Source organism: Musca vetustissima, unplaced genomic scaffold, assembly GCF_032173495.1.
Source record: "Musca vetustissima isolate MV318-11 ecotype Yass unplaced genomic scaffold, APGP_CSIRO_Mvet_v1 utg64456, whole genome shotgun sequence".
NCBI classification, from domain to species: domain Eukaryota; kingdom Metazoa; phylum Arthropoda; class Insecta; order Diptera; family Muscidae; genus Musca; species Musca vetustissima.
Window position 1 is genome coordinate 1 of NW_026874343.1, and position 12,409 is coordinate 12,409.

The following is a 12,409-nucleotide window of genomic DNA, read 5'->3' on the forward strand; positions in this document are numbered from 1 at the left end:
AGGGCATCCCCAATTTTCGGTATTTTGAGGTTCTTGAGCGCGATTTTCAACCGAATTCGCTGAAATTTGGTACATTGGGTTCTTATTGGGTACCAAATATCTCTATTAAAAATTATAAATATCGGTCCACTTTTTCATATCAAATATCTGTCAGTATACCTGTAGTGGCGGGTATCCAAAGTTCGGCTCGGCCGAACTTGTTTTATATTAATTTCTATATATTTGTTATTATTTTCCAGCATGGTTACTGGCACCGTGGCACTGGTCTTTTCGGCTATTGGTGTTTTACTTTCCGGTGTTATCATATCAAAATTTAAACCAAAAGCACGTTATCTGGCCGCTTGGAACATTTTGGTGGATATTGTTACATTGGCTGGCATGATTGCCTATGTGTTTACTGGCTGTGCGGCAAATGATAATTCTCTAATAAATAATGCCAGTGATAGGTAATAGTAATCTCAACAAAATTAATCATAATTTATAATTTAAATTAAAAATGTGTATACATTTCTTTTACAGTATTTTGAATTCAACATTAAGTTGTAATGGCATTTGTCACTGTGATTATGTACGCTATACGCCAGTATGTGGTGAGGATATGAGGACATATATTTCACCATGTCATGCCGGATGCAAGGGAGAACATATGGATGCTAATGGTGTTAAGGCAAGGGGAAATATATATTTGTAACATTCTTTTTTTATAATAACGATTTTTATTTGTTCACAAATTTAGAGTTACTATGACTGTTCCTGCATACCCACCACTACGAATCAAACATTAAATAAAAATCCTTTATTTGAACCACTAACATTGACGGATCTCAACAGTTCTTCCATGAATGGAACAAATGTGAGTTAAATGTTTGTTCAATTGATTTCGAAAAAAATTATGTTTAATGGTTACCTCTTCGATTTTCAGCTATCCCTCGGTGTTGGAGGTCAGGCCATGGCTGGTGCCTGTCCCGTCAATTGTTATAATCAATTTATAACATTCTTGGTGGTTATGTGTACCATTAAATTCTTTGCTGCCACCGGTAGAGCAGCCAATATGTTAATTACAATGCGTTCAGTACCGCCCGAGGATAAATCCGCCATTATGGGTTTCGGCATGATGTTCATTTCGTTGGTGTGCTTTGTACCCGCACCCATTTTATTCGGTTGGATATTTGATAAATATTGTTTAGTATGGGGTAAAACATGTACCAATAAGGGCAATTGTTGGCTGTATGATTCCGAAAGTTTGAGGTAAGTTAGAATGTAAAAATTTGGTAATTCAAATTTTAAAATTCTAAATTACGATCTTCCAGAATAACACTAAATACTGTAGCTGCCATTTTTATTTGCATAAGTACCCTGTTTAATGGTGGTGTTTGGTATCATGTCAAAAATCTTAAAGTATTTGATGATGAAGATGAAAACGGCACCGAAATGAAACCTATTCCTACAAATGGTGATGAATAGTAGAAAAGAACAAATATTCTCGAAATTATGGCATCCATACATACTCTTATTCTATGGATATTATTTATTCGTATATATTGAAAACGAATTTATTTTCTTAAATTCTTAGAAGAAAAAATAAAAAAAATAATAATAAAATTTTTGATGAAGAATATAATGAGTATATGTGTGAGGTCTAAGATGAATATTTCGAGGTGTTGCAACCGTATTAACATAAAGACCCCCTTATGGTAGATGATATGAAACAAGTGATCATATATTGATGCAGCTGAAAAGAATCTAATGTAAAAAAGTGTCATTTCTTTAAATCTTTGTTATACCCTTCACCGCACTGTGGTACAGGGTATTATGTCTTTGTGCATATGTTTGTAACAGGCAAAAGGAATCGAGATAGACCCATGGTTCCTTTTGAGAATATAGAGAACATAGAATCACATTCTGAGTCGATTTATGCATGTCCGTCTGTCCGTACTAGCGTACTGAATTAAGTCTAGAATGATGTGTGCTAAATTTCGGGAAAATCGGTTCAGATTTAGATATAGATCCCATATATAGTTTCGCCCGATTTTAGGTAAATGGTGCACCAAAGTCCCTGAAAATCATTAGATTTGCACGAATTTTGGCATAGCGTAATGAATTAAGTCTAGAATGATGTGTGCTAATTTTCGGGAAAATCGGTTCAGATTTAGATATAGCTCCCATATATATAGTTTCGCCCGATTTTAAGTAAATGGTGCACCAAAGTCCCTGAATATCATTAAATTTGCACAATTTTGGCATAGCGTAATGAATTAAGTGTAGAATGACGTGTGATAAGTTTCGTGCAAATCAGTTCAAATTTAGATATAGCTCCCATATATAGCTTCGCCCGATTTTAAGTAAATGTTCCATCAAAGTTCCTGCAAGTCTTTTGATTTGCACGAATTTTGGTGTAGCGTACTGAATTAAGTGTGGAATGATGTGTGTTAAGTTTCGTGAAAATCGGTTCAGATTTAGATATGGCTCCCATATATAGTTTCGTCCGATTTTAAGTAAATGGTGGACCAAAGTCCCTGAAAATCATTAGATTTGCACGAATTTTGTCATTCAATTTGCACGAATTAAGTCTAGAAAGATGTGCGCTAAGTTTCGTGGAAATCGGTTCAGATTTGGATATAGGTCCCATATATAGTTTCTCCCGATTTTAGGTAAATGGTGCACCAAGGACCCTATATATTTAAATCTGCTCGCATGAAATTAAATTTATCATAGGTTGCAGAATAACATGAGTATGTTCCTTCTAAGGAACTTTGACATACAATTGTAAGGATACATAGGCTCAATTCAGTACGTTATGCCAAATTTCGTGCAAATCGAAAGATATATAGCGACTTTGGTGCACCATTTACATGAAATCGGACGAAAATATATATGGGAGCTATATCTAAATCTGGACCGATTTTCTCGAAACTTGGCAGACATCATTTTATTCTCAATTCAGTACGTTATGCCAAATTTCGTGCAAATCGAAAGATATATAGCGACTTTGGTGCACCATTTACATGAAATCGGACGAAACTATATATGGGAGCTATATCTAAATCTGGACCGATTTTCACGAAACTTGACACACATCATTCTAGACCTAAATGATTAGGCTGTACCAAATTTCGTGCAAATCGAAAGATATATAGGGACCGTTTACATTAAATCGGTTAAATATATATTTGGGAGCTATATCTAAATCTGAACCGATTTTTCCCAATTTCAATAGGGTTCGTCCTTGGGCCAAATAAGTGACCTGTGCCAAATTTCATTCAAATCGGATCATAAATTCGACCTGTACTTTGTTTACGATTTAACATCTACAGACGGACGGACGGACACACGGACGGACGGACATGCATAAAGTGATTCTATGCATATTCTCAAAAGGAACCATGTGTCTATCTCGTTTCCTTTTGCCTGTTACAAACATATGCACAAAGACATAATACCCTGTACCATAGAGTGGTGAAGGGTATAATGAGTTAGACAAAACACAAAACCCAAGCGCCATCTATTGACGTGGCCACATAATAACTCTTGTTATGCTTACATAGTTTGGACATACACCGGATATAGGTTTAATAAATACACATCGTTATTGTCGTTATTATATGCTTATTCATTTCGCATAGAACCAATAAAATCTATTAGGTAAAGCTTTAAATGGCGTGTGTCTATACTAGGCACCAGTCAATTTACCAACCACTAATGGTAGTACCTATGGAACACAATAGATGGCTCTGCAGAAGTATGTATAACAGTTTTCATTGATACTAGGATTGGGACAGTTTTTTCTCTATCTCAAAATAATAACACTTAACTCTAAATTGATTAAGTGAGTTGGTTATTTATTATAATCTCCACCATAGGGGGAGTGTTTATTAAATTTGTCATACCGTTTGCAAAACATCGAAATATTCAGCGGAGACCCCATAAAGTGTTGTTGATCAGATTAAAAGTCTATGTTGATTTAAGCGTGTTTGGGGTTTTTGGGCACATTTTTCAATCGAATTTGGTATTATGGGTTGTGGGGTGGTAGAGAATCTTTCTCTAAAAATTATCAATATTAGTCGACCTTTTGAGGAAGCCCCCATATAGATAACGCTAAATTCCAAAGTTCGATATTTTGGGGAACTTGAGCACGCGTTTCAACCAATTTTTGTTGCATTCTAATATTTTGGATCCCCATTGAGAATAAAATGTCCTTACCAAAAATGATCAACATTAGCCCATGTTTCCGGGTAGTCTTCCTATGTTGGGATCGATTTCAGCCGAATTGGCTTTAAGTTGATTTTTGTGATTCTCATGGAGTGACAATGATTAATATTAGTCTACGTTTTAGGGAAGCCTTCATATAACGCTACAGCCTAATATTCGATATTTCGGGGAGCTCGAGCACGTGTTTCAACCAATTTAGGTGAAATTTAATATACGGTTTGGGGAAAAAGAATCCATTATTTTTATATAAATTATAGGCTTTTTAAATGGCAACATAATGCCTCTCTCATAGAAGTCCTCTATTTTCACAATCCTCCCTAGATACCCATTTTTATACCCATCACCACACTGTGGTACAGGGTATTATGCCTTTGTGCATATGTTTGTAACATGCAAAAGGAATCGAGATAGAACCATGGTTGCTTTTGAGAATATGCAAAGAACCACTTTCTTACGCATGTCCGTCCATGTATTTTTGTGATCCGATTTAGATGAAATTTGGCACAGTTCACTTATTTGGCCCAAGGACGAACCCTATTGAAATTGGAAAAATCGGTTCAGATTTAGATATATCTCCCATATATAGCTTCGTCCGAATCGGTTTAGATTTAGATATAGCTTCCATATGTAGTTTCGTCTATATATAGTTTTTCCGATTGGGACAACATTTTGCACAGAGTAATGAGTTAGGTCCAGATTGATGTCTGTGAAGTTTTGGTAAAATCGGTTCAGAATGATGCACCAAACTCCCAATATTTGTCCGATTGGGACAAAATTCTGCACAAAGTACTGAATTAGGTCCAGCCTCATGTCCGCGAAGTTTTGTTAAAATCGGTTCAGATTTAGATAAATAATCACTTAAAAGCTCCCATACAAAACTCCTAATATTTGTCCGATTGGGACAAAATTTTGCACAGCGCACTGAATCAGGTACATACTTATGTATGCGATTTTTTTTTTTTTTTGGAATCGGTTTAGATTTAGATATATCTTCCATATGTAGTTTCGTCCATATATAGTTTTTCCGATTGGGACAAAATTTTGCACAGGGTACTGAATTAGGTCTAGATTGATGTCTGCGAAGTTTTGGTAAAATCGGTTCAGATTTAGATATAGCTCCCATATATAGTTTCGTCCGATTTTTTGTGAATGTTTAATAAGTGAAAAAGCGTTAAGTTCGGCCGTGCTGAACTTTGGTTACCCTCCACCATAGGTATTATGACAGATACTTGAAATGAAAATATAGGGAACATACCAAAAAGTGGACCTATACCGACATTTCTAAAAACTGATTATGTAAACCATAATACAAATTTCAGAAATTTTTAATGGATAATTATAACACGGTGAAAATGTGGCTCTTTGGACCAAATCCGTTTCAGAAAATTTAGATTTCATCCAAACTTTCACATCTTATTACTTCTTCCAAACTTAATTCAAATTCGAAGATGGGGAATATCGGTCCACTCCTTCTGGAACCTCTGCACAGAGGTTAGGTCTAAATGCGGCTATAGTTCATTATCGAACCTTATGTTCTAAGGGGGGGCTACCCCCCAAAAGAGGGCGAATATTAATAATTTTAAATACCGAAAATAGGGGGACGGTTATATGGGATCTATGCCTAAACGTGGACCGATATATCTTCGAACTTGACCTGCCTGCAGCAAAAAGACAAACCTATGCAAAATTTCAGCATCCTATCTCAATTCCTTCTGGTGATTACAACAGACGGACGGACGGGCGGACGGGCGGACGGACATGGCTAGATCGTCTTAGAATTTTACCCTGATTAAGAATATATATACTTTATTGGGTCGGAAATGAATATTTCGATGAGTTACAAATGGAATGACAAAATCAATATACCCTATGGTGGAGGGTATAAAAATTACACAAATAACAAAACCTGTAATTTGTTTAGAGAAAGTCATGAATGTTAATAAATGTCCTCCATAAATTACCCTGTATTTGGAAACAATGACAGTAATCATTCCCAAACAGTGTCGAGCTTAGGTGTCAACTTCAATAATGGATGACAAATTATCTAATCATTTTTATTTTCAGGTTAGGTTGCATACACTTTCTCTGCTTATATTTCATTTTCAATTACATTACCTCAATGAGAAACTGTGAATAAATCTGTTATTGTCTTAGCTCCTCAGGTCTTCTCTATATGTCAATCTTAATTTAATTAAAAAACAACCCTACCGACTACCTTTGCACTCCCATTTTAAAGTCATTTCATGCATTTCATTTAATTTACCTCCAATTAGGTTAAAAACAACAGATGCAACAAGAACAACAACCAGCAGATGAGAGAAAAACATAAACAAAATATTATGATGTACTCCGAAAACTCTGGTGAAAGAACAGCATCATGTCATCGCACTAATCCATCACTTAACAAAAGACATGAAAAATCTTTTGTGTCAGCCAAAATGACAACAACACCACCACCGGCACCAACACTAACACCACCTAGGAGAGCAGCAAAGCCAAGCTAGAAGGAAAACCACTACTGCCAGCCACCAGTCATGTCTAAGCTGTTGAAGTCTATGTCTGGAGTTAACACTACTTAAAAGGGTTCACCAACTATGCCAGGACTGGTGCAAGGACTGTCGTCGAAAGACGTCACCGACAACGACAAAACAAAAAACAACAACAATAGATGAATGAATGAAACTAAAGCTAAACTATGACACAATATGACAAAAGACAAAGCAAAAGCAAAAACAAGTACAATGCCACAAAACTAGTCAACCTAAAACCAAGACAAAATCCTAAGCTGTGGGAATGAAGGGCACAGATATAGAAACATGCATACATACACATACAAACGTACATAACTACATATTCACATTCAAATGAAGTACTAGATATTTTGGTGAAAGACGAATGCCGTTGCAAACAAAAGATTATTGAAACTAGTTTACAGAAGAAAGAGGATTTTGTTAAAAGGATTATAACAGGGAGCGAGGAAGGGAGTAAGGAATGAGAGAACGAACGAACAGACGAATATGTTGAGGATTGATGAACAGCTGAAGAAAATTTTCAAAAGGCCGTTAAATAACAGTGTTCTCCTTAATAATAGTGTGAGCACAATTTCGTCCCTAATTTTTTGGGGATTTATGTTCTGACTTATAATCAACACCCACTTGAAACGTCGTGAAATATATGAAAAGTGCCTCAGAACATTTGTTATACTCTTCACCACACTGTGTGGTCTCTATGCATAAGAAAACGAGATAGACCCATAGTTCCTTTTGATAATATGCATAGAATCACTTTATAATCCGATTTGGATGAAATTTGGCACAGCTCATTTGTTTGGCCCAAGGACGAACCCTATTGAAATTGGGAAAAATCGGTTCAGATTTAGATATAACTCCACTACTTATATATTTTCGTCCGATATAGGCACCAAAGTCCCTATATATCTTTCCATTTGCACGAAATTTGGCGTAACGTACTGAATTGAGCCTAGAATGATGTCTGCCAAGTTTCGTGAAAATCAGGCCAGATTTAAATATAGCTCAAATATAAAGTTTCGTCCGATTTCATGCAAATGGTGCACAAAAGGCCCTATATATCCTTCGATTTTCACGAAATTTGCCATAACTTACGGAATTGAGCCTAGAATGATGTCTGTTAAGTTTAGAGAAAATCGGTCCAGATTTAGGTATAGCTCCCATATATAGTTTCGCCCGATATAATGTAAATGGTGCACCAAAGTCCCTATACATCTTTCGATTTGCTCGAAATTTGGCAAAAATTCGGCAAATTCGGCGATTTGCACAAAATTCGGCAAAGCCTACTGAATTAAGTCTAAAATAATGTGTGATAAGTTTCGTGAAAATCGGTTCAGATTTAGATATAGCTCTCTTATATAGGTTCGTCCGATTTAAGGTAAATGGTGCACCAAAGTCCCTATATATCTTTCGATTTGCACAAAATTCGACAAAGCCTACTGAATTAAGTCTAAAATGATGTGTGCTAAGTTTCAGTTCAGATTAAGGCATAGTTCATATATATATATATATATATATATATTCTTCTGAGTTTATGTAATTTGTGCACTGAAGAGCCAAAGTTTGTCCGATTTTGTACAATGAACTGTAGTTAATATAAATTAATCTCTGACATGTCTCGTTGATATTGCTTCTACATATATATTTTCGTCAGATTTTACACAAAATATTGCACAATTTTGCAATTTACTGAAGTTAGTATGACCTAGAAGTTAGATATAAATTCTGCACCATACTCCCCAGGTGGGTACGATTGGCACACAATTTTGCACAAGAACTGAAGATACTGTAACATAACGTGCGGAATTTTTTTTTTAAATTGGTTCAGATTTTGATATAGTAAGAAACAACTCTATATCTGACACAAATGAAAAATTTAGTATGGGTTGCAGAATGACGATGTTCATGGTTCCAATTTCATGTAAACATGAGACGTCGGTTTGTTCATCTGTTGAATACACCCAAAGTGGTATAGTTGGCCAGGTCCGACTTTACTACTTTCTATACTGGTTTTCGATCTGAAATTTGGACTTATGACCTCTGATAGTGTGAACACACAGTTCGTTCAAAATTTGTGCGAAAATGCATCACAGAGCTTGATTCTTGAAATTTGGATTGGGATCAGTCTTGTCATGTAGGAATGTAGTAAGGTAGTGGTTTCGGATACTTACTTACTTAGCTTGCTCATCCAATTTGAAGATGCTTCGAGATGTTGTCTTCTAGTTGATCTTTCCATCGTGGCCTTCAGATCAGTCCATAGATCTTCCGGAGAATTTTCTTTCAAACACTCCAATAGTTGCCTCATCTGCTTGCGCAAGTACCCATGCTTCAGATCCATACAACAGCACGGGTAATATCAGCGTCTTGTAGAGTGTGAGTTTGGTCTGGCGAGAGGTCGCCTTGCTTTTGAGTTGCTTACTCTGACCATAGTAGTACCAGTTGGCCAACACTATTCTCCTCCGGATTCCAAAGCTGATGTTATTAGTTTTGTCTATGGCGGTAGCGAGGTATATAAAATCATGCACAACCTCGAAACTGTAGTTTCCAAGTTCCACAGATATTCCGAGTGTATTGGATGTCTTGCGTGGTAGACTCCTTCATAATTCTTTCGATGTCGTCGACGTAGGAAAGTAACATATGCTGTTTGGCGTACAGAATGTCACATTTGCTCTCGTATGATCTTTTCCAGCAGGATGTTAAACAGGTCACACGACAAACTGTCACCTTGTCTGAATCTTCGTTCGGTATTGAAGGGCTCTGAAAGGCACTTTCCGACTTTAACTGCTGACCTTGTGTCACTAAAAGTTAACGCAGAACGGATAGGGCTGTCGAATGCGGCTTTATAGTCGACGAATAGATAGAATGTGTCGATGTGTTTTTCGTGGGGTTTTTTTCAGGATTTGGCGCAGAGTAAAGCCGCATTGGTATGGTCTAATAATGTCATTGACCATTTGCTTCAGTCGTTCACACTGAACGCTGGATAGCACTTTAAATGCGATGGAAAGGAAACTTATTCCTCTATAGTTGACACACATCATCTTGTATTATTTTTTTGTGTACGGGACGCAGGATGCTGAGGTTCCATCATTGGTCATGCATTCCTCTAGCAAATAGTACTTATCAGCTGATGCATGCTCTTTACCAGCATCTGACCACCACCAGTCTTGAATAGTTCGGCTGATAACCCATCGGCACCTACTGCTTTATTATTCTTCAACAGATTGATTGCCATTCTGACCTCATCTTGGTTAGGTGGTATACACTCTATACCATCATCTCCTATTGATTCTGGGATATTTTCTTCACTGCCACTATTTGATACCAGAAGCTTTGCAAAAGGCTCATTCTCTACAGGATCGTTGGTAAAATTTCTGGACTTCATTCTGACTCCTGTACATCTTGAATAGCTCACGCTCATTTTTTCTTGTTCTTTCTTCTTTTTTTCTGAAAATATGTTTCTCCTCTCCCCTTTTCTCGCGATAATTCTCCATCGCATTACGTGTTGCTTCTGTTTGCAGGGTTGGTGTTCCTTTTTCGTTGCTTTTTCATAGTATTGTTTTTTCGGAGCGTGGGCAACTAAACCGACGCCTCAACCTATTGTTTATAGTTCTTGTGGGTAAACACGCGGCACATATCAGCTCACAACTTCAACGGATGATGAAAGTAGCTACCTCAGGTTACACCGCGAGGAGGTCAGTGTCCACAATTGAGATGAATAAGGGACCCAGATAGCCCTGGGATTTGCCACGTTAAAACCAATCAGATCCATTACTTGGTATATCTCATCCCCTACGCCACACAGTGATTTCGGATACTTGTACTAAAAGTACTAAATGATACTCATTTTAGTACGACTACTAAGTGTAAAAATGGAATTTTGCACCAAAAATAGTACTTAGGTAGATAGTTCGTTTTTAATGTGTAGTTTTTTTTATTTTTATGAGGGGAAAATTGTACGTGTCAAAAAAATACAGACTTGGACCAATATTAAAAAATGTTTAGTACGGAGATGTGGGGTACCCGCAAACTTGGGTCAATATTAGAAATTTTTAATACAAGGATGTGATTGATATATGTAACCCAAAATACTTAATTACAGTTAAATTGATTGTATTTTTTTCCAAAATCCTCAAAATAGTGAGACTGAGGATAATATTAATAATTTGGATTTGACACCCAATGAGAATACCAACTCACAGCCAATTCTGTCGAAACTTGTCCAAAATACCGAAGATTTGGGGTACCGTGATATGGGGTTACCCTGTGTGGTTTGGGTCAATATAAGTTATTATTCCCTACATAAGGGTATTATAGCTTTGTGTAGCCGCAATATGTTGAAACGCCTGAAATTAATTTTAACCTTGGGGATATTTCCAAATATACACCTTGTATCATTGCAACCCCCAAAACTGTTCACCGTCTTCACATAAAGATGACCCATTAGATAGCGAAATGTCAACACAAAAAGACTAATTGGCAGTTTCTTAGTACTGTGCACAATGCCTAAGAACAAATAACAAACCATTGAAACTTGCACGCAAAATATAGTGGAGACTTTTGATACAAAGAAGCGAAACTTACTAAGACTAAAACCACCGTTGTACCCTTCATGGCATACCCAATTGCCATGTTGTCTTAGCGCTGGCACACCACCAATTTTTACCACCTCCCCAAGAAAAAGTAAACAACCGTCATTGTGTGTAAGTAAGAAAGCGTTTTTCTGTCTGTCGCCCGCGTGTAACCAGAGCAAGCGCAACAAGCGTTATCACTATCAGCGAGGATTTGTCTAAATGACTGTGATACTCAAAATCACTCAAACTTTGTAGTTAAGTGCAGTCTGTCACTGCCACCGCCATACAGTCGAAATCTAAGATGACATTTTGTGCTGTAGTTGTTGCTTGTATGAAGGAACAACAACAACTACATAAAACTTGACGGCTACATCTCATCATCATCTGGATTTCGTTTTTCCCCTTCTCAAAAATTTCAATTGCGTTGAGATGTGATTACAGATGTTAATGATTGAGGAGGAGACTGAGAAACAGGACTAGAAGTAACTTAAAGTTCTTAAAGATATTGTTTTATGATTGTCTGGGCCTTGTTTGGTTTGAGGGGGACATTTTTACTGCTTTTATAATCACCACCGCCGGCATCATCCTTTTTACCTTTACACCATCAGCATGTTTGTAGTTAAGATGAATTTTTGGATTTATTTTGTCAAGGGGAAGTGTTAGTTGTGTGTTTACCTAAGAACTTTTATGGTAATCTTGATTTTCTATTGTTTATGTAAGGTGGTAAAGAAAATCTAAATAGAATGAGAGTTATAATTAACTATGTTAATAGTTTGTGTACATGTTTATACAACGATGATGATGATCAGTTAAGAATTTATATCAAATTTGAAATATTTGACAGTTAAGGGGTGTTTTTAAAATGTGTATTTAGTTTAGACCGAAACTGACAATGGGGGTATTCTCATAAAACAGATACCACACGTGGTTGCATCTGTAGTCAAACCAACAGGCAAAAATTAATCTGAGCTGAGAATCTCGACCCAACCTTACGAGAGAGGCGGGAATTTAGACTCCAATTCAAAGTCCGAATAAGAGAGGAAGACCAACATTGCCGTCATAAAATGCCGGATGAGCGAAAAGAATGATAGGATGATGGAA

At 36.7% G+C, this 12,409-nt stretch overlaps 1 protein-coding gene across 1 annotated transcript; it reads left to right on the plus strand.

The window, feature by feature from the left end:
- Nucleotides 1-239: 239 nt before the first annotated feature.
- LOC133332857 (solute carrier organic anion transporter family member 74D-like) lies at nt 240-1,464 on the plus strand (the record flags this gene model as incomplete). The annotated part of the gene is made up of 5 exons (XM_061541230.1): nt 240-446; nt 520-667; nt 737-853; nt 923-1,248; nt 1,311-1,464. Coding segments are annotated over 5 exons (952 nt in total), but the record flags the coding sequence as incomplete, so codon positions are not given.
- Nucleotides 1,465-12,409: the final 10,945 nt, after the last annotated feature.